This window comes from Carassius carassius, chromosome 38, assembly GCF_963082965.1.
Source record: "Carassius carassius chromosome 38, fCarCar2.1, whole genome shotgun sequence".
NCBI classification, from domain to species: domain Eukaryota; kingdom Metazoa; phylum Chordata; class Actinopteri; order Cypriniformes; family Cyprinidae; genus Carassius; species Carassius carassius.
Window position 1 is genome coordinate 16999048 of NC_081792.1, and position 27296 is coordinate 17026343.

The window sequence follows — 27296 nt, forward strand, 5'->3', positions numbered from 1 at the left end:
AGCAGAAACATTTTGTTTGGGGGGGGCGGGGGTCACATTATGGGTTTGAATGAATTACAGGGTTCCAACAACTTTTAACAATTACTTTTCTAGTTATTCATGACCACTGGATGAGGGTTTAACAAATCTTTTTAAAGCAATAGCATTTACAAAGACCAGTTTCTGCTCTAGTCAAGTCTGTATGAATACTAAAATACTCTAACTATTCACTGTTGAAGTTTCCTTGACTTTTCCATGACCTTTTCAGATTTTAATTTCAGTAACTTTTCACTTCTCTGTGTGAATTTTTCCTGGTTGGCGTTTATTTATTTATTTATTTATTTATTTTTGTGGTCTGTGAAAACAAACAAACGAACAAATTTAAAACTTAAAAAATCTTGCAAACAAAATCTAGTTATGTTTATTTAGTATATTATAGTTTTTATGTGTTCAATTTGAATATACTGAGAAACTTTAAACTAGATTTTTTTCTGAGGCAACAGGAGTTCTTCCAAGTAACGTAAAAAAAAAAAATTACAGTGTGACATAATTTTGTAGAAAAAATATTGTGTTTCACTATTTTAAAAACAACATGTTAAACTACTTTAAAAAAAGAAAATGTAGTTAATAGTGTCATTACTTGTAAAGAATTACTCCATGGCACTGGTGCTAATCCCTCACCTGACTTTGTTCACTCTTTTGAAAGGGGCTCTGATATAACCTCTCCCAGGAGTGTAAAGTTCACCAGAAAAAAGCAGAAGTCACTCTGAACCTGCCCCAGAAACGTGGCATTTATCTCCAACATGGTATCAGTAGAAAGAGCACGTTCCTCACGTGCTAGCCATCTTCCCCCATTCAACCCGCTCTCACTGTAATCCTACAACTAACGAGTGGGAGGAAGATTTCAAAAATTGCTTTTTGTCATTCAGATGACTCAATCAAGCCCAGGGGACTTAATGAGGGCATGATCATCATTTATTCAATTTAGCATTCTAAAGAACATTCATTAAACGGGGAGTTTGAGGGGCTGAGGTTTCAGACTTGACAAATTTTCTGTGAATTTTAAAGAGACTTTTAAATGTACAAGGGACCTTACCTCCTTCCCTCTGGGATATTTAAGCGGATGTGTCATCGGGATGGCTCAAGCAGCGAATGACGATTCATCGGAATCAGAAAGGTGAATATTCTAGGTGTGTGTTCATGGTGCACCACGGCTGCTGAATTATTGAGCAGAAAAACTCTCTTTGATCCATGCTATGTAGCCGACATACCGATCTCTTACCTGTCAGCCTCCCAGAAAGCCATTCATTTTTTCAAATGTTTGCAAGGAGGATGCTGCAGTATGTGATTTTTCCTACCGCAAGAAATTTCCAATTCCTTTCGGGCTCTAAATTGATATGTAGCCACCATGTCTTCAGTTAAATACAAAGAACTATTTCTGGGATTTCAGATTTGATTGCCAGTGCATGTAGGAAAGTAGTAAGATGAAAAAAAAAATCCTGAACTTTGATTCCTGGCTTTTGGTCTATTAAAAAAAAAACTTTGATGTTGAATGCAGGCGTGAGCTGTACTGAAAGCTACCAGGAATACATTTTATTACCAAATCAATATACTGAGTTTCAATGATGTTTTTAGCCGCCGTTTAAATAGAAAGAGAACTTTACCAAAGCATAGAGAGTGGGAGAGCGAGGTTCAGATATTGCACTGAAAGGTCATGTGTGGGAGTTCAGTGTCTGAGGGAAATGAAGAGAAAGCCATCACACTCAGTCTACGGAATACGTTATGCAAAAGAGGACTGTAGCACGCTCACCAGTCATTTCACTTTCACGCATGGTTTCCGGACCCACGGCTCATGAAATGGGTAGGCGGGGTGTGGGGTTTATATCCCGTGACTCAAACGCGTCAGGGTTTACATTTGATTGCTTCAGCACAAAATCCCCTCACATCAAATGTCTTGTGCATCGCAAAGCCCAGTGACACACAGAAACATGGTCATAATTTCAAATCTACTGATATTTCATGCAGTGTTGAAAGTGGAAATAGTTATGTGGGCACATAAACACATCTTCTGAAAGATATCTCCACTCTGCTCTCATTTTTGTTTTGTTTTTTCAGTCGTATTCCTGTTTACCGAGAATCCAGTGCACTAAAATCTAAAATGTGTAAGGTTGGGTATAGGATATGGGATAGTCAACCTGGATGTGTAAAAAAAAAAAAAAAAAAAACAACACCTTGGAAAAAAAAACAGGGAATTTCTCTATTTATGTCTCAGATGATGCACAAATATATTGCAGTTTTAGTAAGTGATTTTAGTTTACAAAATGATATATATATTTATATGTTAATGTTATTAAATACTTATATTTATTGCATCAATTCTCTTTCCTTGCACATTTGTACAGATGCCAGTAAACAAATGTCAGTCGAAACAGTTGTGTTTTAGTTTCTATCTTCTGTTTATTGGTTTTATGATAAGTTTATCACTTTTTAGAAAATAGAATGACTAGAACAATTTAATTTAACAAATTTTCTATTCTCTTTTTTTCTAATTGATTAACACATTAAAGCCATTTTTTATATTACATAAGTTAATTATGACAGCCTCAATTTTTCACATCCCCAATGTCCTCGAACTTGTTACCTGCTTAAACTGTTGATTATACTGAAATTATTATTAATTTCTCTAGTATAATAGCATGCTTTTTATGTATGTATGTCTGATCCACTTAGGATAAAAAGATGAGTCCATAAACTCTGTTTTGGTGTTTTATTGGACAAGCTGTTACATAAACATTATAAACATGCTTCAATAAAATCTGCTATTATCACAGTTTTGATGAGAAGAACCATTATGAGAAACATCCTCTGTCAAACCAAAAGCATCAAGCAGATTGATATCCAGATGTGTAATGTCCCACGGTTCTGCAACATGTTTCTTGCTTCAATGCAAGAGAGAGGGAAAACAGAAGAAGGAAACGTCTATCGCATCGAGCCATGCCATGGTTAATGATGCCAGATAGAAAGACGGGAGACAGAAAAGAGATGGATGGGGGAAGAACGAGAGAGGATTGTGTATACATCTGTTCTTTACATCAAACAGAGTTTGGAAGAAAAATACGAAGATGAGGGTGTCATACGCGGCTATGATCCAGCTTCAATTAAAATTAGGCCAGAAATGTCACTTTTCTACTCATTATGTCAGTCAGTCATTAAATGAAAGCACATACAGTATGACTTTATTTTCTCTGAAGTGTGTAATTTTTTTCACAAAGCAGCGTAATTGAATTTGCAAAAAAAAAAAAAAAAGGGTTATTTTAGGTTGCTCCCATTGGCCATTGCCCAATACCCACATTTCACTGCATGTGGTTTTATTAGCACCAGTGTTTTCAGAAAAAAAAAAGGTAGTGATTTTCTTTGTAGTGTCCTCGTGTCCACTCTTTGTGTAGTTGTCTCTGCCCATAAAGCATTATAACAGAAAAATATACACATCAACTAATAAACAATTCTATGTTGATTTATCATTCTGTTTTCTTTATTCTCAGGTATTTTGAGAAAGTTTGTATGGCAGGCAATTGTCACACACCTGAGAGAAAGTGTCTGCTAAAGCATTATCATTGTGATCAATGGCCCAGTTCACTTGGCATCCAACTGTCAAGTATCAAACCATGATGCTGAATAATATTTACTGTTTAGGAAGTAAAAGTGGCTTGACTTTGATTAATAAGCAAGCATTTTACTCCACATGTCACTGCCACATTATCCATTGTACGGTTTTTAATTTCCTGATGCTACCGAAGGCTAAAGATCAGATCAGTTGTGCAGTGCAATATTGTTGTACAGTGAAAAAGTGAAAAATAATGATAATAATTTGAGAAACTTCTGTATTTATGCAAACTTTTAGGAATGTAAACTAAGTAAGGGCTTGTGTAAGAATGTTTTCAGGAATTATACAGACATTGATTGCATGCATATGGAAATGATCTGATTTTTCATAACCAAGTTTTTTGGTCTGTTTTGGTCTGCAAAAATAAAATACAACTAATAGAACAACCATGCATATAGTTGGGATAATATTTTTTTTTTTTAATTAATGGAGGCTAAAACACTATTGCTGTACGTTTGACCCTACAATAAAACTCAGCAGTTTTTTTCTGTCATTTTAGAATATGGCTTATAAATTACTACATTATATTGTTTTTTTATTGTTTTTGTGTTGTTAACTGTAATATTAATATACTTTAATGCTTGATTTAAAAGATTGTTTTTATTATTTTATACAATGAATAATTTTGGCAGCCAATGTAAAATCTTGGTCCTGAAAGCCAAACCAAAGGAGAACCACTGCTCTATATGAGCAGCAAAATTAACATTTTAAACACATGAAAGCCTCTTGTGTTTGATTACCTATAGAGCTATACTCATTGTGCCATCTTATTGCAGATTCGATCGGACCAGGACAAAGAAATTGAGATCCGGTACAGTATAACAGGAGCAGGAGCAGACCAGCCTCCCAATGACATCTACATCATTGATCCTGTGACAGGGAAAATGTCTGTCACTAAACCTTTGGACAGAGAGGAGAGAGCCTCCTACCATGTAAGTACACCTCTTTTCAGAGTTGGCTCGGAAAGATAATTTTTGCCCTATACAGATCCTATTTAAAGTGGAACAGGCCTCAACCCATTTAAGAAACATGCTCCAGTTTGCAAGAGTTTATGGCCTTTTGCCAATCAGAATAAAACTAGAACAGGAGGTTGTTTTGGTGCGTAGGCACCTATTGTAATTGTTCCCGTTCCTATTATTATTATTATTCTTCCTTCTTCTGACTAGGAGTCTATGGCAGCCCATAGAACCGATTAAGGGAAAGTTTTAATGGTTTGACATTCTGATAGAGGACAGTGCCAACATTAAGTACACCAATTTTGGTGTGTCTAAGTCATTCCCTCTAGCGCCACCAACTGTCCAAAGTTTCACTTATGTTTTGTTAATAACGGTTGAACCGTAAGGCCAATCAACAAAATTCTTTTTTCCTCTGATTCCTGAGATCATGCCGATTCGATTGCACCCTATGAAGTCATTTTCCGTCGTAGAAATATGGCCGCCATTTTTAATTTTTTGAAAAACCTACTTTTTCGAACTCATCCTAGACATTTTGTCCGATTTACACGAAAATTTAACCAGATCATTTTCAGGCAGTGTACTGACCAAAAGTTATGGAATTCAAATTGATTCGTCAAACCGTTTTCGATAAACGCTCGAACAAATTTTACGTAGTGCTTGCAAAAACAGTCGTAAGGCTGTATCTCTGCAATGATTTATCATATTCAGACCAATCATGGTACATGTCATAATAAGCATGACCTGAGGCTACATGCTGCGTTTCGGTGCAGCGCCACCTACTGGTGCGGAGATATGAAAAATTGATATTTTTGTTTATAACTTCTGAACAGTTTGTACTTGGTATGGGTCATGAGTACAATGTCCTAAAGGAGTGTGAGAAGTTTCGAAACAGCGCCACCTAGTGGTGAATTGTTTTTTTCAAATGCTTATAACTTTGGGTGTGGTCGACTTATTTTCACGAGACTCATCTAATTAGACTCCAGAAACCTTACAGAGTCCTACAATACCAAACATGCTAAGTTTCGCCTTACGGTTTGTGTAGCGTTGTGATTTAGCACTTAAAAACCATTTGGCTATATCTTCCAAACCGCTATTCCGATCGAGACGAAACCACCGTCAGACATTCGGAAACATAGGTCGATAGCTAAACACTACAGCCCAAATGCGAAAATATTGATAGTAAGGGGTAGTACAATTCAAAGTCATGTGTCCGTAATTTTTTACCTGTTTTTTCATATAAATGTCTATAACTCTGAAGTGAATTGAGATATTTTTACCAAAATTGACACACATATGTATGGGCTCACTCTAAGGACACTCAAAAAATGGTGAGACTGAGCCTCTTGGTGGCGCTATAATAGAACAAAACATGAAATTCCCATTGACTTCAATACAGTTTTGTGAAATAAAATGCTATACTAAGCAAATGCATTGGTGTAATATTATGAAACTCAGAATGTGCCAACAACACCATCCCCTGAAGCTACTCAAAATAATTCGAAACAGCATCACCTAGTGTTCAAAAGTTATAACTCAATATCCAAAAATGCTAATAACCTTTGAATAAATCTGGCTATTGAAATGCCGCTGGTCTTAATAGATTCCTTGGGTCAAGCCGAAAACATAGATACCAAGTTTTCCTTATTTGGCCGAACTTCCTGTCCGCCATCTTGATTTTCAGTCGAAACCTACTTTTTCGAACTCCTCCTAGACCGTTTGTCCGATTTTCACCCAAATTTAATCATATCATCTCCAGACTGAGCCAACTAAAAGTTATGGATTTCGTGTCGATATACAAAACCGTTCTCATTTAGCGCTTCAATGAATTTGCTGGAAGGATGCCGAAATGCATTTGAGGTTGTATCTCCGAAAAGCATTGACATTTTAGCACCAAACATTGTATGTGTCATTGTCACCTCACACTGACCATGCCACATCAATTTTGTAACAACGCCACCTATTGGTCAAGAGTAATAAAGCATTCATTAACCATGAATAATTAAACTTTTAAAAATGCTAATAACTTTTTAATGCATTAGCCTATTGCAATGAAACTGATCTCAAAATATTTTCTGGCTTATACTGACAACATAGATACCAAATATGCCAGACTAATCCGAACTTCCTGTCCGCCATTTTGATTTATGTTGTAAACCTACTTTTTCGAACTCCTCATCAACCGTTAGTCCGATTTTCACCAAAATTGAATCAGATGATCTATAGACCGTGCTGACAAAATGTTATGGATTTTGTTTTGATAGACAAAGCCGTTTTCGCATACCACCGCAATGAAATTAAGGCATCATGCCAAAATGACACTTCAGGCTGCATCTCTGCAATGCTTTAGCATATTGACACCAAACTTTTTGTGTGTTATTGTCATCTCACACAGAACACACCAAAATGATTTGATTACAGCGCCACCTGTTGGTCAAAAATGATAGGCCATTTAATTTTATTACTAGTGGTTGTATTTATGATTTTTCAGCCATTTCAATTACAATCATCCTAAAATTGCTCACTGTTGCATTTGGTGTGGTCCTTCATGCCATGCTTAGCTCCTAAATTTGCCGCTGGAGTGCTTGGCCCCGTAATTGCTGTTTTCAGCTATATTTATTATTATTATTATTATTATTATTATTATTATTATTATTATTATTATTATTATTATTATATGCAGTGATGCAAAAAAGTGTTTGGACACTTAAATGCCTTTACATTATATTATATTATATATATTTTCGTTTAACATGTTCTCATGTCAATGCTGTTAATGTGCAATATATACTGTACGTGTGTGTGTGTGTGTGTGTGTGTGTGTGTGTGTGTGTGCGCACGCGCGCGTGTGTATCCCATGCCTACAAATGGTTGAATTTCATTAATTTACAAAAAATGAAAAACTGAACACATTTTCTGAGATAACAAAAGGTGTTTTTTAGGATGTTTGAAGTTCCTCTAAAATTTGCGGTTTGTACAACCAAAATTTGTACAACCAGAAAGCGTCCAAATATGTTTTGCCTTCATTTTGAACTATATACTTCTTACTTAATACTTGCAAACCTAACAAATGTCAATTTGTGAAAGTGTGAAGTGTGTTTGTGCTATATAGACCATTAGAAAAAAAAAGCTTTTGTTTTGATACTTCATGTAATGCAAATACATTGTGTCAAGGGTCTTAAGTTATATACTGTATATAAACTCTAGTTTAAGTGAATATTAATATCTCTCAGCTGTTCAGGATAACTTTTAATCAGGACTCAAAGGCCTACAAACTCTGAGATCTGACTTGATTGCAAACCGGATTGGTTCCAGAAAGTTCTAGCCATCAAAACAAGTGCAGTTGCCTTGTCAGCCTTTTTAGATATAGAATACAAAGCTAGACTTAGTAAAACTACTGCTTGTTAAGCAAAGTTTGGAGAAACCTTAAGATTCATACTTCATTTTGCAATTAAGTCTATTCAAACTGCTTTCAATGCATTAAAAGCAGTATCGGTCTGTCTGGCTGGCGTCACTTGTTAAGGGTGCTTTTTTATTTTGTTTTTGTTCCGTTATTCTGTTTATGTGGCTCTTTTCCTTATGAATAATGTGAAGAAAAGCTAGAAACAAAGAAAAAAATTGCTTTGACATGTCAGGGTTTCTTTTTTTTCAGTTAGTCAAACTGTCAATTAGACGAAGGTTCAGTAGCAATGTGCAGATGAGAGATGGAGAGAAAGGGAATGAAATAGTCTGGAAAAGAAATGTTGAATTGTCACAAGTGATGAGTATGCAACTCTCAGTGCTTTAACTCAACCGAGGGAATCAAATCAAACAGCGACCCTGCCCCCTTATGTTTCTGCCTGTCATCCCACCTCTGTCAAGCGGGATGCCAGCAAGCCTTCCCTCCGCCACATCTTCCCCTACTGTCACTCTCTCACACACTCCTAACACAACATATTGCTTTTGATTCTCACAGTTGTTCCTTACAATTATAACTGCCTCTTTATCTCATCTCTTTTGCAAGAATTGTCAATAGGCCCTTAGTATATATTTAGATCGGCTATAAAATGAGGTGTTCTCTGTTTGTGACTCCTACTTTTGACTTATAGCTCTCTTTCTCTTTCTCTTTCTCTTTCTCTTTCTCTTACTCTGTCTCTTTTCTCTTAACTCTCCAGTCCATTGAGCAGTAGATGATGTGGCACTGTGCGTCTACCTATCAGTCTAAATTACGGCTAGGCTTGTCTCACCAGGAGTGTGTCTAAGTGTGTGTCTGCATATCTGAATAAGTCAGCACCCACGGTGGTTAAGTTAGCTGATGTGTGTGTGTGTGTGTGTGTTTGTGTGTGTGTCTGAGTGCATACATTTTCTAAACATAGCAAGCTGCATATGGAGGCTGTCCCAAAAGGTAACTAACTTAATTATGCTGTCTCTTAAGATACCTCATTCGGGTCAAAATCAGAGGTGACTCGGCATAAATCCTCTGCATAGAATACAATCCCAGAATGCATTGTGACAGGCTTAGTGAAAAATATATTTAATATATATTACTGGTCAAAAATATGTAGTCTTCAGTGCTACATAATCCTTCAGAAATCGCTCTAAAATGTAGATTTGGTGTTCAATTATTATCAGTAATCATTAGTCTTCATTATTAGTTATGGTCATTATTAATCTAAATGTTGAAAAAAGTCTTTGCCTGTCTATTTTTTCTGATATATTTTATCAGCTTTTTTTGGTCATTAGAAAGTTCAAAGAACGTCTCGGTTACGTACGTAACCCTCGTTCCCTGATGGAGGGAACGGAGACATTATGTCGAACGACATATGGGGTCTCACTTGGGAGGCCAATCATCTCTGAGTTTAAGAGAAAACGCCAATGAAAATAACCTAGTGGATTTAACATACCTGAGCCACTCCCCGTGCCAACGGGTATAAATAGGATGACAGGTGCATCCACTCATTATGTTTTACGATGAGGAGCCGAGAACGTGTCCCGGCAACAGTGACCGGTTCAAGGTTGTGGCATGGGGACATAACGTCTCCATTCCCTCCATCAGGGAATGAGGGTTACGTACGTAACCGAGATGTTCCCTATCTGTCGGTCACTACGAGTTATGTCAAACGACATATTGGGTTCTATGGAAAACGGCACAACCTGAACACCATCACAACCCTGTGGCGCTGCAATTGTCGGCAAGCCGTGGAATGCCACAAAACCTATGCTTGAGGTCGTAACCTTCCCAAAGCCCCAGCGCAAATTCACTGACCTTGGTACCGAAGGGGCCAAAGGGTGAGTACATCGCCGCTGGAGAAGGCCACGCTGCTGTTCCGCCCACATAAAGTAAATGAAAGGGATTTCAACCTTCAGAGAAAGATTGCTTCAAATCTTCCCTATTTTTTCTTTCAGCTTGGCAAGACAATGGGGAAGTGAGCCTTAGGAAAAGGTCGCTACGGAGACCACATCCTACCCTTAGGGGGGTGACATGTGGAGATACTGATATGGACTGACCCAGGGGGCAGTACTACATATGGAAGGGGTCTCTGAGGCAGGTCCTACCTTAGAGTAGGGATGGAACGGCTGCCAGAAGAGAATGACAGAACGGGTCTGTCAAGGGAAGACACAGGTTTGCCAAGAGGGAAACCTTATCGTGGAAATATACACATATTGGATTACCTGTAGGGTATCAAGCCATATGGACACCTAGCCCAGTACAGGGGCTGACCGGAGCTCCGGGCATGCTAACACCAGTACTGGGCCTGGCGACAGACTGCTCCGCCAAGTCTGACTGCCGAGGGTGCAGGAGGATGCTCAACCAATTTACCTGTTACCCAACACACGGGAAGAAACTGGTCCGGGTGGGCCAGTAAGGCGCAACCAACAGGACCTGTTCCTCGTCCTCCCTGACCTTGCACAGCATCTGTGCGAGCAGGCTCACTGGGGGAAACGCATACTTGTGTAATGCCCGATGCCAGCTGTGTGCCAGTGCATCCGTGCCCAGGGGGGCCTGGGACAGGGAATAGTACAGCTGGCAGTGGGAGGACTTGTGGGAAGCGAACAGGTCTACCTGGGCTTCCCCGAATCGACTCCAGATCAGCTGGACCATCTGGGGATTGAGCCGTCATTCCTCGGGAAAGGTGAGCTGTCGTCAGAGCGCGTCGGCTGCATGATTGAGCTCCTTGGGATGTGGGTAGTGCGCAGCGACTTGAGCCACGTCTGACTCCAGAGGAGGAGATGGCGGGTGAGTTGAGACATGCGACGTGATCGTAGACCGCCCTGTCGGTTGATGTACGAAACAGCTGCAGTGTTGTCCTTGCGGACCAAAATGTGCCTGTCTAGCAACAGCGGCCGAAACTGCCGTAAGGCTAGATGCACTGCCAGCAACTCCAGACAGTTGATGTGCCAAAGCAGTCGAGGTCCTGTCCAGGACCCTGAAGCTGCCTGCCCGTTGCATGTCGTGCCCCAGCCCATGTTGGAGGCATCTGTTGTGACAACAACATGCCGGGACACTTGTTCTAAGGGCACGCCGGCCCGTAGAAAGGCAAGGTCTGACCAGGGGCTGAATCGGCGGCGACACATTGGTGTGATGGTGACACGATGTGTACCGCGGTGCCATGCCCATCTCGGGACTCGGAAGTGCAACCAGTGCAGAAGTGGCCTCATATGGAGCAACCCAAGCGGCGTGACTGCGGCTGCGGATGCCATATGCCCCAGGAGCCTCTGAAAGTGTTTCAGTGGTACCACTGTTCTGCCTCTGAAGGAACTCAGGCATTCAGCACTGTCTGGGCACGCTCGCTGGTGAGCCGTGCCGTCATACTCACCGAGTCTAACTCCATACCGAGATAAGAGATTCTCTGCCCCGGGGAGAGCTTGCTCTTCTCTCGGTTGACCTGAAGCCCCAACTGACCAAGGTGCCGGAGCACCAAGTCCCTGTGATCGCACAACTGCTCTCGGGACCGGGCCATAATGAGCCAGTCGTCGAGAAAGTTGAGGATCCTGATGCCCACTTCCCAGAGTGGGGCAAGGGCGCCCTCCGCGACCTTCGTAAAGACACGGGGGGACAGGGAGAGCCCGAAGGGAAGGACCTTGTACTGCCATGCCTGACCCTCAAATGCAAACCGCAGAAACGGTCTGTGGCGAGGGAGGATCGAGACATGAAAGTACGCGTCTTTCAGGTCGATCGCTGCAAACCAGTCCTGGGGCTGAACGCATTTGATAATGCGTTTCTGCGTCAGCATCTTGAACGGGAGCTTGTGCAGGGCCCGATTCAGGACTCGCAGATCCAGGATAGGATCCACAGCTTTTCTTGGGTACGATGAAGTAAGGGCTGTAAAACCCCGTCCTCATCTCGGCTGGAGGGACCGGCTCGATTGCATCCTTTGCCAGCAGGGCAGCAATCTCCTCGCGCAAGACAGAGGCATCCCGGACTGCCACCAAAGTCTCAAGCATGCCATTGAACTTGGGAGGTCGCCGGGCGAACTGAATCACGTAACCGAGTCGGACCATCCGAATGAGCCAGCGTGACAGGTTGGGCAGCGCAAGCCACACTCCCAAACTCCGTACAAGTGGCACCAAAGGGACAGTCGTCATACCCGCAGTGGTGCAGCGATGGGGAGTTGTGTCGGATGGCATCGCGTTCTGAGTCATCACAGCCACACTCCTCGTGTTCCCGGAGGAACTGGCCAGAGATGCGTGGAGAGGCGTTGCGTCTCCGAACCACGACCTCTTGACCACTGGTGAAAGGGGGCATCGTGGGTGAGAATGAGGAGGCAGTGCGTCGCTCATCATCAACCCGCGAGCCTTGCAACTTGGAGGAAAGGGAAATTGCTCTTTTATGAAAAAGTGGGTGCCGCCGGCCATTGGACCAGCGGCAGAACAGAAATAAACAAAATCTGAGGATTCTCCACCCGGCCATCCGCCGGGAGAAGGAGTGGCTCTGTCTCCGCCAGCTCCTGAAGAGCAGTCTCTCACATCTCCGAGTTGCCCGTGACAGGGCCGATTAGTCGTCTTCCTAGAGGACTTTGCAGCCAGAAGTGACATGGGGGGCGCCGCTCTCCTGCGCGGGGCTCAACGCGCCGGCCTCGAAGAACTCTCAGCATGGGGCGGAGCTGGTGTGGAGGACCCAGGGGGTGCCCACGGCGACGAGCAGTGCTGTATGGCCTCAGTCTGCTGTTGTTCTGTCAGCATCGCCACACAGGACAGCCTGGGAGATTGGGGGCGTCGAGAAGTGCACTTTGTCAACGTCTCTCATACAGACCAGGCTGAACCAGAGACGGCACTACTGGACCACCAGAGTGGACATCGCCTTCCCGAGGGACTGTGTCGTGACACCCGGAAGGGTGAGGTCAGTCGCCGTGCGCAGCTCCTGCATCAACCTCGGGTTGGTTCTACCCTTTTGCATTTGTTAAAGCCTTGGCTTGGTGAGTTTGCAGGATAGCCATGGCATACAGAGCAGAGGCAGCTTGGCCCGCAGCACTGTAAGCCTTGGCAGCGAGAGTGGCCGACAGCTTACAGGCCTTGGGTGAGAGGCGCAAACTATTCCTCCCAGTGGCGGCATTTTGCAGACACAAGTGCACCGCAATCGCACTCTCCTGCTGGGGAATGTCGACGCACCCCTAGCTGCCTCGCCATCGAGGGTAGTGAGGACGGAGGAACGAAATGAGCTGCTTCCGGCCGTAAAAAGGGGCCATCCACGACTACATCACTTCCCCATGCACATCCGGGAAGAAAGGAACCAGAGCAAAACGCAGTTGTGAGCCACGCTCTACACCGAGAACCAATCGAACAGCCATGAGCACTCAGGGCTGGGCGGTGCATTCACCTCCATCCTGATGCTTACAGCTGCCCGGGCAAGCACGGCTGTCAACTCTGGGTCCAATTCGGCAGTGGCGACAACACCCGAGGGGGGCAGCCCCGCCGAATCTTCATCCACAGAGGTCATCACAGCGTTGCCATGGTCACACACGCTTTGTGGAGTATAACAGCTTTCATACAATCACTCGGCTCCGAAGCAAAAATCTAATGAGTGGATGCACCTGTCGCCCTATTTATACCCTTGGCATGGGGAGTGGCTCAGGTATGTTAAATCCACTAGCCAATTTTCATTGGCGTGTTCTCTTAAACTCAGAGATGATTGGCTTCCCAAGTGAGACCCCATATGTCGTCCGACAGACAGGGAACAGTATTTACTTAATCTTTAAATCATTATAAATTATTTATTCTCACTTTTGGTCAATATGATCTTTGCTGATTAAAAGTATGAATTTCTTAAAATATTGAAAAGTAATTAATTGCTTTAAAATAGTTTACTTCTTTAAAAACACTTCTCAATGGTAATGTTTATTGGTTTCCACAAATATATATATATAAAATCATCCTTTTAAATTGAAATAATATATCCAAATGTAAAAAAGTTTGTGTTTTAAAAAACATTCCAAAACATAAAAAAATAACAATTTCAGACTTGTCACCGATTGTGTTAATCTGTCTGCTTGTGTATATTAATAATAATAATAATAACTTCACTTAGTATATAATTAAAGTAATGGAATGTATATTGTATATATATATATATATATATATATATATATATATATATATATATATATATATATATATATATATATATATATACAGTATATACAGTATATATATATATATATATATATATATATATATATATATACAGTACAGACCAAAAGTTTGGACACACCTTCTCATTCAAAGAGTTTTCTTTATTTTCATGGCTATGAAAATTGAAGATTCACACTGAAGGCATCAAAACTATGAATTAACACATGTGGAATTATATATGGAATTATATACATAACAAAAAAGTGTGAAACAACTGAAAATATGTCATAATCTAGGTTCTTCAAAGTAGCCACCTTTTGCTTTGATTACTGCTTTGCACACTCTTGGCATTCTCTTGATGAGCTTCAAGAGGTAGTCACCTGAAATGGTCTTCCAACAGTCTTGAAGGAGTTCCCCGAGAGATGCTTAGCACTTGTTGGCCCTTTTGCCTTCAGTCTGCGGTCCAGCTCACCCCTAAACCATCTCGATTTGTTTCAGGTCCAGTGACTGTGGAGGCCAGGTCATCTGGCGCAGCACCCCATCACTCTCCTTCTTGGTCAAATAGTCCTTGATGCCTTCAGTGTCACTCTACAAATTTCATAGTCATGAAAATAAAGAAAACTCTTTGAATGAGAAGGTGTGTCCAAACTTTTGGTCTGTACTGTTATATATATATATATATATATATATATATATATATATATATATATATATATATATATATATATATATGTATGTTTGTTTTAAATTGTTTTAAAACAAATTATTATATAAAATGACACCCTGTGTTATGTTATTTATTTATCCATGATTGATTGATTGATTGAATGTGTATGATTTGTATTTGTAAAAAGTAATATGTAGGCGTTGAGGCAACTCAGTGGGTGTTAATAGGAAACAGAGCTTATGTGTACAATTGTGTGTGCGAGTGAGCATAAATGCATGTTTACGTTTCAGTCAGACATTGCCTGCAGTTAGTGAGTCAGGACGATAGGCGTATGAGCACTGTTAAGGTTAAGTGGCCCCTCGGGTCTTGTGCGGCAGACGGTTAGATTATGCGGCCCCTCTGTTACTCACCATGAATATCCATATGACTCTGATATCTGATATCTGCTCACAATTTGCATTCTAATTCTGCATGTTCTAGTGCAGAAAGCCCAGTTTTATACTCAAGCCTTTTGACATAATGTATGAGGAGGTTAATTCAGTTAGAGCCTTCTTGAGTAGAATACAATGCTTTTTTGTCAGTGCATCACAAGGGCCAGAATTGGTGTCTCCAGTGCTGCAACTGAATGCAGTCATGAACTTATTACAAGGACAATCCCCCCGGAGCAACCTGAGGTTAACAATGGTGATGGCTCATAATTAACAACAATTGTGTTAACAAAGGTAATGACTCCCTCATCACAGAAACCAAACCAGCAGCTGGCTATTTAAAGCTGAACTTTAAGTCAGCATGAAATGAAAACAGAGTAGATTAACTTTCATAATTCACATTTGTGGTCTTATTGTTTAATATGCATCAATGAATGTCATTGCAAAGATAAAAAATTGAATTATTGGAATACATTTCAACAAAATGTACATTCACATGTAAAAGATGTTAAAATAGCTCACCAAGGCTGCATTTATATAATCAATAAGATAGTAAAACAGTAATATTGTGAAATAGTAGTCCAATTTAAAAGTGCAAATTAGAATTTAAAAAGTGTTTTATTTTTTATTTCAGAAGTCTGTACTGTCACTTTTGCAAAAGTAGCCCTATTTAGTGACTAGTTTGGTAATTCAGTTTCTTTTTGCTTATTGGCTTTGTTGTCTTTATTTGACTGGATTGTGGAAAGTTGTCAGCAACATACAGGGTCAAATCTCCAACAGGTCAGTCTCTTTAAACATTATGGAAGAAAAACAGGTTGCAAATGCAGTTTCATTTTGACATAAACCACTGCAGCTCTTGGATTTTTTGCTGAACTTGGAATCTAGGTATTTGTTTGTTAAACCTACACAACCAAAATATGACTGCATTAAGAATAAATTCACTTTAAAGTCTTTCTCAAAGATTTTCTCAGTTCCTTCACGACTGGCCCAGAACTGTTAAATCCTGTAAACAACAAACAAGCTCAGGTGTCTCATTAAAACACAGTATTGATTGTGTTTTGTTTAAAAGTGAGTCTAATGATGACAACTTTGATTTATTAATGATAATGTTGAAGAGGTACTGTGAGGGTACATCAGACTAAAAAAGCTTGAAAAACACTGCCCTATCCTAACAATGGCCATGGCGAATGTGCTGCAGGCACTGTTCTTCTAGCGCTTTCTGTGGTTTGTAGTTTTCCCTCATTTTATGAGTTTCCAGTTGTTTTTCTTCACTGACCACAGGTTTTCCACCACTAGAGTGTGTCGCAGAATTTAATAGCTGATGGCTTTGACACAGTGGCAAGAGAAGAAAACAAACAAAGGCATAAAGAACTAGAGGAGGATTTTTGGATTCTCAGCTCATCTCTCTGTGTCGCTCTGTCTCTGTCTAGCGTATTGGTTCTGTCAGCTAGCATGTTAATAATGCCATTAATTCACACATTTGCAGTCCGCACGCTCTCATGGGTCGACAGATCAAAGATGCTGTGTCTCAGCCACTAACAACAGACAACCTCACACGTCTACATGCTCACACACACACAGCTGCCTCACCAACCCATAGAGAACGCCAAGCAAAGCAGCTGAGGAAACAGATTTTCCTGTTGTGTGTCTTTATTTATTTGTTTGCTTGACAGTTAGTTTTGCTGTGCACGACAAAAACCTGTCGTCTCAGGCGATATTAAATGAGAGCTTTTGGCGGCAGGTGTTGTATTGCTGCAGAAATGAATATAGAATCTCAATGTCCCCGTGTATAACGTATAGAGCAATTCAACCCTCTTATTTGTGATGTAATTCTGGGGAGGGATTTTAGGTTAATAGTATTATTTAGTGCGTGTGCATGTAATTCTGTACTGAATAAATTCAAAGAAGAGAATTTGGAGTTAATCCAGCCTTAAACCTTTTCTCTATCCCTCTCTTTCTCTCTCTCGATCTCTTGCTTTTTTGTTTCTTGTTTCCCCTCCCTTATCCCATCTCCTGTGGGAATGTTCTATCACTACAAAAAAAAAAAAATTAAGGGGTTGTTTATCTGAATTAAAGAAAGCTTTATCTCGCCTCGCACACTTTTTTAGAGATCTAACCAAAATAAACTTTGTGTGTGTTTGTGTGTGTGTGAAGCTAAACTCCAACTCACACTCTGTGGAAATCCTCTCTGAATAATAACTCATGGATTTTAGATAGGAACAACGCAATATCTTCCCACCGGATCCCGTATCTAACATATGAAATATGATTGCAATTTCCATTCGGTGAATCCACTGAGCACGTAGAGATCTTTAAAGGCTCTGAGTTTCTTAAATCTGATTTAATATCAGTGCTGTGCTTTCCACAGAAGCCTCTGTAGAGGTGAAGTTATGTGTGAATTATGAATTGTTCATTAATGTGCTTTTATTGTTGTCTCATCCACAGCTCAGAGCCCATGCAGTGGATATTAACGGAAACCAAATGGAGCCCCCTATTGATCTGTTCATTTATGTCATTGACATGAATGACAACAGACCTGAGTTTAAGAACCAGGTCTACAACGGATCAGTTGCTGAAATATCCAAACCAGGTGCGTATCATGTTGATGATCAGACGATGATAATTATCATTACTTATGACATCACTAATATATTCACAGTCAACATTAAGATCACTCCTAACTTTGTGCGGAGGTATATTATACCATATTTATTATTATTTGTTAGAAATGTTTATATTACTATTTGTTAATCATATTTAATTATGATAGCAATGATATTTATAAATATATGTAATTTTTATAATGTTATTTGTTTATTAATTTAATTGTGTAGTAGTAATAATAAGTGTTTTAAAATGTATCAATACTAATAATGGCATTATGATGATGATTATTACTACTTACAACTTTATGCATGGGTATATTGTGCCATATATTAATAATATTTATACTACGGGGCCGTTGAATGCTTGAATCTGATTGGCTATTATTTTCTGGGAAACGCACGCGAACGTAGTTCCAGGCAGCTCTCTTGACCGCATCACAGTTCCATATCACTTCGCATAGTTATCTGTAATAACGGTCACGCAGTTTGCACAAAAAGGTGTTGTCAGTGCTTCCCTGCCGATTTTATCAGTTAGCCTATTATATATAGTGTAGCGACTTAAAGGCTACACATGACATTTCTCACTAGCAATGTAATAACAACGCTGTTTACAGACGCTGCAGCAGAAGAGTGTTTAGAGATGCCCAGAGATACATTAGCCTAATTCACACAAGCTGTCTCTCTCTCTTTATCTGTGTCTCTGTCGCTCTCGCTCTCTTTCTAATAACTTCATTAATAACTGCATTAGAATGCGATCAACGGCTCTAGCCTCCATTACCAGGTTTAAAACGACGTTTTGGTTACTAGCAAAAGAGGCATTGGATGAGATGCGGAAGAAATAGTCCTACTCACAATAGCGATTTAAGTACAAAAACTGGACGAATCCCTTTACATAAATCATCGGATCGATGTCTTGAGGTTAGAAATGAGTAGTTACAAGATTATTTAATCGACTTGACCTTTTTCTGAGAAAGCTCCAAATTAAGATAATTCAAAAAAAAATTATGGCACACGTGCAAATCATTGAAAATACATCACAAAGAGTTGTTTTAAAAGTAACCGTAGTATAAGCAGAATAATTGACTCCGGACCGTTAAATTATTAGAAAAATAATGCACACCTGACGTTATTCCTGAATTATTCCTTACATATTTAAATTTTATAAATGTGTGAATACACAAACATATACACACACACTCTTATTTATAATTACTTTGTTTTATGTATTAAAAATATTATTATTTGTATTTTTTTTTTATTATTTATATAATATATACATTTAATATACTATGGGTTTCCACATATTTCTTAATGCCACTCAAAGTGGCTTAAATTTATTTACACAGAATTACAAAACAAAAAAATGGTATCATGCATGCTCAGAATTTTGATAATGGATTCACGTGCACAGCGGACAATAAACAAGATGTGCGCTGATTGTACATTTTTGTTTGTGATATGTGTTAAATTCTCATCATTATTATTGTACGAATTCAAGTCAAACAATGGAATCGTATGTTTTCCTTTGATGATTTATTGAATACCACAAGTGAGTCACCCCTTACTATGAACACATTTGTGCTCTCTGAACCGGCATTCCTGTTGTCTCTAACAAACAAAGGTTCAGTTTCTTTCTTTATTCTCCACCTCTTCGGGGTGTTAGCCGTCAGTGTCGACTCACTGAGCAGCCAAAGCATAGACGGAGTCAGATTGTGTCCAACTTCTGTAATGTTACAGCCCAGAAAGCTTGCCTCGGAGGACAAAACTTTAGTCTTTATTTTGTTGAGCTCTCCACACAGAAAACTTGATTCTCATGGGGATTCATAAACAAAAAAAAACAAAAAAAAGAACTGCACAATATTTTCTGTTTCCCTTCAGTAGAGCATGGGTCTGCTCCACGGCAAACAAGCACTGTAAATTATCCATGGAAAACGGACTTTTCCAGTATCCCTCTGCTCTCCATGCAGACATCCTCCATGTTTCACGTGAATTAAAAACATGACATTCTCGCAAATTCAAGCTAAACTCATCTCTAGGCTCTCATGAGACCCCAGTTAATCTCGTTGCCTTGAAAATGGCAATGCCAATATTGGCCGTTGATCTTCTGCGATCACAAGGGTTAAATCACAGCAGATGTTTTGTATATTTGAAGGAACATGTTTATCAGTTTAACTCACCAAAGAAAGCTTAGACCAAACAGATGCTCATATCAGAGTGTCTCTGAAGTATTACAACGGATTTTCCATCAGCTCCTGCACAACGGACCACGTTCAAAGAGGAGCATGCAGAGAAGTGTTCTTATCACCAGCCGCAGATGTATGTGATCTTATCAGATCAATTCAACAGAGGGATCCATCTTAAAATGATACATTACTGATTTCTTTGCCAACAAAATACCTATTTGAATTGTGTCCATTGCTGCCTAAATACAAGTAATCACCCAATTACTGTGCATTTAGAAGACTGATCCAATTTAAGTGTAATCCAATTTAGCTGTGATTCAGACCTGGATCAAAATTAAACTGTTTAGTGTGAATCCAGACATTTTTTCAAGTAAGAAGTAAAGTAATATTATTTTGTTCTTCCTGTCAAGTCAAGTCAAGTCAGCATTTATCTTCCTTTAAAATGTTTTTACAAGTGCACTTGTACACTACATAATGACATTATGTAATCAGCAGTATTTGGTATTCTTTGAGGAGAAACAGAATGTGAACAAATAAATAAAATAGTTTGTAAATAGTTTTATCCAGTTTTAGTAACAATCTATGAAGCAGTTTAGACAGCTTCACAGTTGTCACATTCTCAAAGAAGTGTCTCAAAGTGTTCTTGTACTTTTCACAATAATTAGTCCTTATTTTTTACTTTTTTCCCCTTTGTACCCTGTAGAAAATTTGTGTGCCTAAAAAAGTCAGCTGCACCACCCAATGATAGTGTTTAGAAAACTCATGTTTCCAAGCTCACGGAACTGCTGTAGCCAGTTATCTTTAGAATTCTTCTTCCTGCCATCTTCAAACTATTCTCTGTAGTTTTGCATTTTACTGGCCTCCACACTGATCCTGCCTCATATTTTAGTCAGATGTATCCTTGTTTTCCTTACTTTCTATTCTTTTGCCTAAATAACCAATGCCAAGGGGATATTTTCACTGTCTTTTGCAGAAAAAACCAAGCCACAGCAAAAGAGTGGCATGGCTAGAAAATTCTGTTTTCACACTTCCAGCTCACATGGCTGTTAAGGAAATTTGCTAACAGTGGACGATAGGATGCTACTCAACGTTCAGCCTCAGACAGCTGGCCATGGGGGTTAATTAGGCCCTGACGTCCATGCACGGTAGAGGAGAAGAGAGGGAAGAGAGAGCACTGAGAGTAGAGAGGATTGTTTCAATCAGTTTAATGGACTTAAAGTAGGCGTCTGCCTCTGTCTCTTTTTTTGCAGGAAAAGTCATTTGCCTCTTCATAGTCCTCAAAGGACTCCATATGGCTACAGCCCTGACAAAACAGATTTGCTTAGAAAGCCTCACCATGAGGGTGGTGTGAGACAGTGCTGAGTATAATCTGCACTGGAAAATGGAGTGATAACAGCTTGGAGGACTGGTTTAGTCTGGCTAGCAGCTTGTCTCGGACGGACAGTCAAGTATAGAGAGCTTTTATGTCATATTTTCAGTGTAAGCACGTTGTGATCTAGCCGTACCACAAGCAATTGAAAATTGGGACAAAGTGGCGGTGAAGTGGATTTTGCATGTTCGTGTCCGAAAAGAATACTTTGCATTGGACAGCCTTGAATTGGTAGGTGGGGTGATTAGAAAGGAGTCGGCGCTGCAAGGTTTGGTTTCCATTCTCAGGTTGGTTATGTTAAACTTGTTAAAACTAATGACTCACCAATTTCTTATATACCTGTGAAAGAGAGAGCCTCCCGACCAGCACGCGTCTAATGAAAGGAGGAATTTTGAGCTTCAGTGGTTTAAGTCGAAAAGCAATTACAGCACTGAATTAGTTTTCAAATTAAAAAGCAATTGAAAAGGCCCAGGGGTTAACTGTTTCCTGCACGGTCATCTCTCTCACTTTTACAAATAAAGAGCATTTAATCCTGTTAAAGAATAGCACTCATTGAAAATTGAAGGCGACAGAGATGACATGCAACTCTTTTGTCTTCTTCATCCTTCCACATGTGCTTGCTCACTTTCTGTTGTTAAAAAATTTATTTTGCCCTATCAGAAGAGGGCTTAATTGTTTTTCTTTTCCTCTTTCTCATGGGGCATTTTGACAGATTCTGCTCTGAAACTTAATGAACTTTGAAATAGAACTCTCAGCCACAATTAGCCCCTCATAGGTGTGTTGTCAAAAAATGATGGCACTATCTCCTCACAATTACAGGGGGCCGGAGAAACCCGCAAATGCGTGAGGTCTGCCCACCAGCTTTCTGGGTCACTATGCCATTAATATTAAATGACAGAAGTGACTGGAACACAGGAGAGACAGAATGACATTAACACAAAATGACAGGGTGACATTTTGCCCACATCGCAAGGAGGTTTATCCTCCGTTTCTCTATTTGGAGGCCCCTAATTGCTCGCTCACATTTGAAATGGTGTGAAACAAGTTCTCAGAAATCAATAAACATGTTTTGGGGAATAAAGGCCTTATGGACCCCCACCCGCATCATACAGCACCTGACGCCTCGCTCGCACATGAACACATTTCGCACTCATACGCACCCAGCCTCAAAACCCAGCATATTTATTATATATATATATATATATATATATATTTTTTTTTTTTAATTTTGAATATTTATATAAATAAATATTTAATTAAAGTCATAATGCATTTAATAAAAAAAATATTCAATTTAATAAAATCATGTAATAAAAAATAATGATTAAAACTTTAACAAACATTTCTACAAGTTATTTCATTTCGAGTTTAACACTGCCCACACAGCTATAGCAGGACTGAGAGATAATGAAAGTGACAGAGGCAAGAAAGACAGACAGACCCTCATTACCGAACAGATTTTGTATGGATAGCAGAATAAGAAATGAAGAGGATGAGACAGCTTAGGTGAGAAAGACCCTGGGATCAGATGTGGCATTTGGACATTGCTCTGAAACATGGAGCAGTACAAAAAGATAGAATCACTGATCAAATAGCCACCGTTTGTGCACGTATGTTCTTAGCGACTCGGACAAACAAGCGCAGCTGCTTTGTGACAGAAATTGTGATTATGCATGCATTAGTGTTTTGATTCATGCTTGTTTACCCCTCTTCCTCTCCAGGAACTTCTGTAATGCAGGTAACGGCCTTTGACGCAGATGACAACACCACGGCAAACGGACTAGTGCACTATCGCATCCTGAGCCAGACGCCGCACATCCCCATTCCTAACATGTTTACCATTAACGGAGCCACGGGAGAGATCAGCACCATCGCTTCAGGCATTGACAGAGAGGTCAGTCACCTCTAGTACATTTAAAAGCAAGCATGCTTCCAAGAAGCTGCTTACGTTTGAATTTTCTTTCATAGAACTGTTGATCAGTGTGTAATGGGTTCGGCGTTCTCATGGGTTTGAGTATATGAGTGTGTGTGCTTACACAAACCTTCATTCCATGAAAAGTGTTTGTCTCGGCCTCCCTGTCTGTCTCCCTTCGTTAGAAAATAATTAGTTCTCAGCTATGGTGTGTCTGAGCATACTTAGTGTGGATGGTCCCTAGTTTCCTGTGAACAACATTGTGAAGAGACATTCTTGCACTGTAACAAACAGCGCTTTAAGGATCAACTTAATGATCAGCCTGTCCTTTGAGCTGTCTGTGACCTTTTCAAGTTGAAGAGCAGTTATCTGCCCTCCCAGAACACCCCATCAGAGCAGGACAACAGTCACCGCTTCAATGGCTAAGATGCTGAAAATGCTGCAAAAATGCTTTGCTGGACTACAAATTGCATTGTATCTCTCCTATATAGTATTGTGGATATTTGCTTTTTTTTTTGGTTAATATCAAATACAAACCCATGCTCTATGAAAAAGTAGGTGGTTTGCTGGGAGAGAAGAATTGCAGAAATGAACTGTCATCATTTAGGCCTACTCACTCTTCAAATCTGTATGACTTTCTTCTGAAAGACACAAAAGAAGATATTTTGAATAAAGTCCCAGTGATTTTCTATGGGGTCTAATGCTGTGGTTCTCAACCAGGGTTAAAAGTATTTAAAATAATTCGTTATTATTAATGTAGTAAAAAAAATTACATTAAATTTAAAGAAAATGCTGAAAATAAGCACATAAAATCAAGATATTAATGGAAATTTTATTTATTTTTATGTTCTCTCAATAACTGTTGTTTTTAGTGAAGAACCCAGTTCTGAATAACTTCTGGAATCAAAAAGGAATTGTGCTTAATTTATTTGATATATTAGATTAATTACCCATATTAGTTAATTAAGCACATCATTAAAATTTTTTGAAAACAAGCAGCTTTGTCACATTAAGGTGGAAATGTTGGAAATATCTTGTCATATCTTTGATTATTGTGTAGGGAAACTAGAGTTAAAAAAATATATATTTTTATGGTTATGTTTTGGACCCCACTGACTTTCATTGTTGAAATAAAAAGAGCTCAACAATGCTTCAACATAAAACAGATCAACTTTTACGATCCTCAAAATTTATCTCGGCATCTGATTTCATTTCATACTGAAATAAAGTAGGAGCTTTATTCCCAGGATAGTGTTTATTTCTCATTCTCAGTAAAGGTATGCAAATTGGGTTTCAGCCTCTGAATCATTTCTGGGATTTTCTAGCTTGTCCTCTGTTGCACAGCAGAGATATATACATGCTCTCAAGTCTTGTTATACTTATTATTTCCAGCCCCACCTAGAATTAATTCAGCTAGTCATTGGGGTCTTCTTAGTGTCTACTTTAGAATGCAGTTGACTTCATTTTCAATACATGCATGCACTCACATACCCACACAAGTGAACTCTATGGGTCATGGGAACAGCTTTGCCATAACTCATCTGAGTGTCAGAGCGTGACCCTTCCCACCAGACGTGTTCTCCTGTTTAACTTCTTCATTAATCCCCCTCTATATCACTCTAGCGATTCCTCTTTCTTACACACACACACACACACACACACACACAAACACAAGGACACACACAGTTGTGTGTTCCTCCTTAACCTCCCTCTGCTCCACTAATGAGCAGGGTCATTCAGAGGTCCATTCCTATTTATCCCAGAATGCTTAATCGGACCTGCGGGGAAGTCTTTCAGCTTCCCCTTTATCTCTCCATCCTACGAGATCCCTTGCTTTCTTGCCACAGATTCTAGTCCCATTCTCATTAGCGTCATATCATATTATTGAAACATTTCAAGTCACGTCACGTAATAGTTACTGGAGACCACTCCATGTGTTCAGAAGTATTAATTGTATGACAAATAGTGCTACTGCTCAAGTATAATTGATGATGATGATTATTATCTTTATCATCATCATCATCAGTTGCACTTTAGTGCCAGAACTATTTGTTATATAAATAACACTGTTATTTTATAATAATAATAATAATTTCGAAGCATTAAAACAGTTGTTGTTCTAACAAATTATTGTTAGTAAATTACATATTAAAGGTTAATGGCTTGTATCAAATCACTTTTGGTGGCCTTTTTATTAAAATAAGCTACTTTGCAGTCATTACAGTGATTTTTCAGCTGCTTAGGGAGGTTTTGGCACTACAGTTCTATTACAGTCTTCATCATTATTCCTTTGGCATCTTGTTTCACTTGGTACGTAAAGTTTTCTACCCTTCATGCCATGTTAGATGAAGTTTGCTGTCATCTCAAGATTCTCTATTTCCTCTCTGACAAGTTATCATAAATCTGTACCTGGAACAGTGACTCCTTCTAGTCCAGTGACTAAGACAGACTGGCTGAGATGTCTACAGGAGCATGAATGTGGGTCGTGGTACCTACTGCAGCCAGGTAATCTGTCCTCCTCTCAGGACCAGAGAACGAACCTCATTAATCTAACTCCCTGATTGCGCTCTCTTCCACCTGTGCACTCCAATTAGAACTGGGACACACTTATGTGTTTACAAAGCAACATCGCAAATGGAACATTTGGAAGATTTTCAACATCACATTCTCTGTCAGGCAAGATGTTGTTGGACGAGACTGAAAGGAATAGTTCGTCCTCATGTCATTCCAAACCTGTATGACTTTCTGTCTTCCGTGAAATACAAAAGGAGATGATGGAGAGTGTGTCCAAGCTTCTGTTTTCCTCTCAGTGGTAGTGGATGGTGATTTATACTAACAAGCTCCAAAAAAGTATCTCCTTTCATTTTTCTTTAAAAGGAGATAGAAAATAATACATGCTTGGAACAACATAGGTTTGGGAAAGTAACAATAGAGAGGGAGTAAATGATGATGCAGTTAGTATTTAGTGACAGTGAAGACATTTAATGTTACTAAAACATAAGCAGCACAACTGTTTGAAACACAACATTGATAATAATTAGAAATATTTATTGAGAACCAAGTCAGCATATTAGAGTGATTTTTGAAGGGTCGAGTTAGACTGAAGACTGAAAATTCAGCTTTGCCATCACAGGAATAAAATACTTCATTTATTTATTTTGATTAAATCAAAATAGAAAAGAGTTATTAAACTGAAACAATATTCCAGAATATTTGACTGTAGTTTTAATGAAAGCAGTCTTGGTGATCATAAGAGACTTCTTTCAGAAACAAAATTAAACTTTTGAATGACAATGTATGAAAATGTCCCTCGTGTTCATCTTTGAAGAGGTGATGTGGTGGTTTTTACAGGCATTTCATGAGAAACTCAAGCTCCACATTGGGGAAATGGTAGGGCAAAAACTTTTTCAAAGAATATGGAAAACAGTACTTGAAAATTGAGTTAATTGGAATGAGGCATTGCTTTTTATCCACTTAGTGTTTAGATTGGTGGGCTTGTATGAATATGCTCCTCCTGAACTTTCAGTGTTTTACCCAGCGAGGGCCACATGGGATATGGGCAGCTGTCTACACACATATACTCATCCTAACATTTGCCTCTCTGCATTCCCATCTGTCTCTTTCACATACACATTTTCTCATCAGAAGCATAATCTTCCTTCATCAGTACCTGTCATCTAATTGGAATATTTATGCAGTAATTAGTGGGTTGAAGAAGCCTGGTGCAGTTGCTTGCAGTGGTGGGAGTTTACATTCATTAATGTCGCACACATTTGATCAGGTCTGAATACCAATTACCCTCTCACACGGAGACCCCATCACCTTCACACACCTCTTAACCTGCTCGCCATCACCTGTCTGATTACAGCAGCTAACAAGCAGTCCCTCTCCCCGTTTTTTTTTTTTTTTTGCACTGCATGCCTTTTACTGCAACTGTCATGTTGTCTTATGCCCCTCGTGCCAAATATGTCCATCTTATGCATTTT

General features: G+C 39.5%; 1 protein-coding gene across 1 annotated transcript in view; it reads left to right on the plus strand.

Moving 5' to 3' along the window:
• LOC132119440 (cadherin-4-like) overlaps nucleotides 1–27296 on the plus strand; it is a 289550-nt gene that overhangs the window by 231106 nt on the left and 31148 nt on the right. Inside the window, exons 6-8 of the mRNA XM_059529401.1 lie at nucleotides 4420–4575; nucleotides 17686–17830; nucleotides 23120–23292. Coding sequence (XP_059385384.1) covers nucleotides 4420–4575; nucleotides 17686–17830; nucleotides 23120–23292 — 474 coding nt within the window. The remainder of the gene's footprint in view (nucleotides 1–4419; nucleotides 4576–17685; nucleotides 17831–23119; nucleotides 23293–27296) is intronic.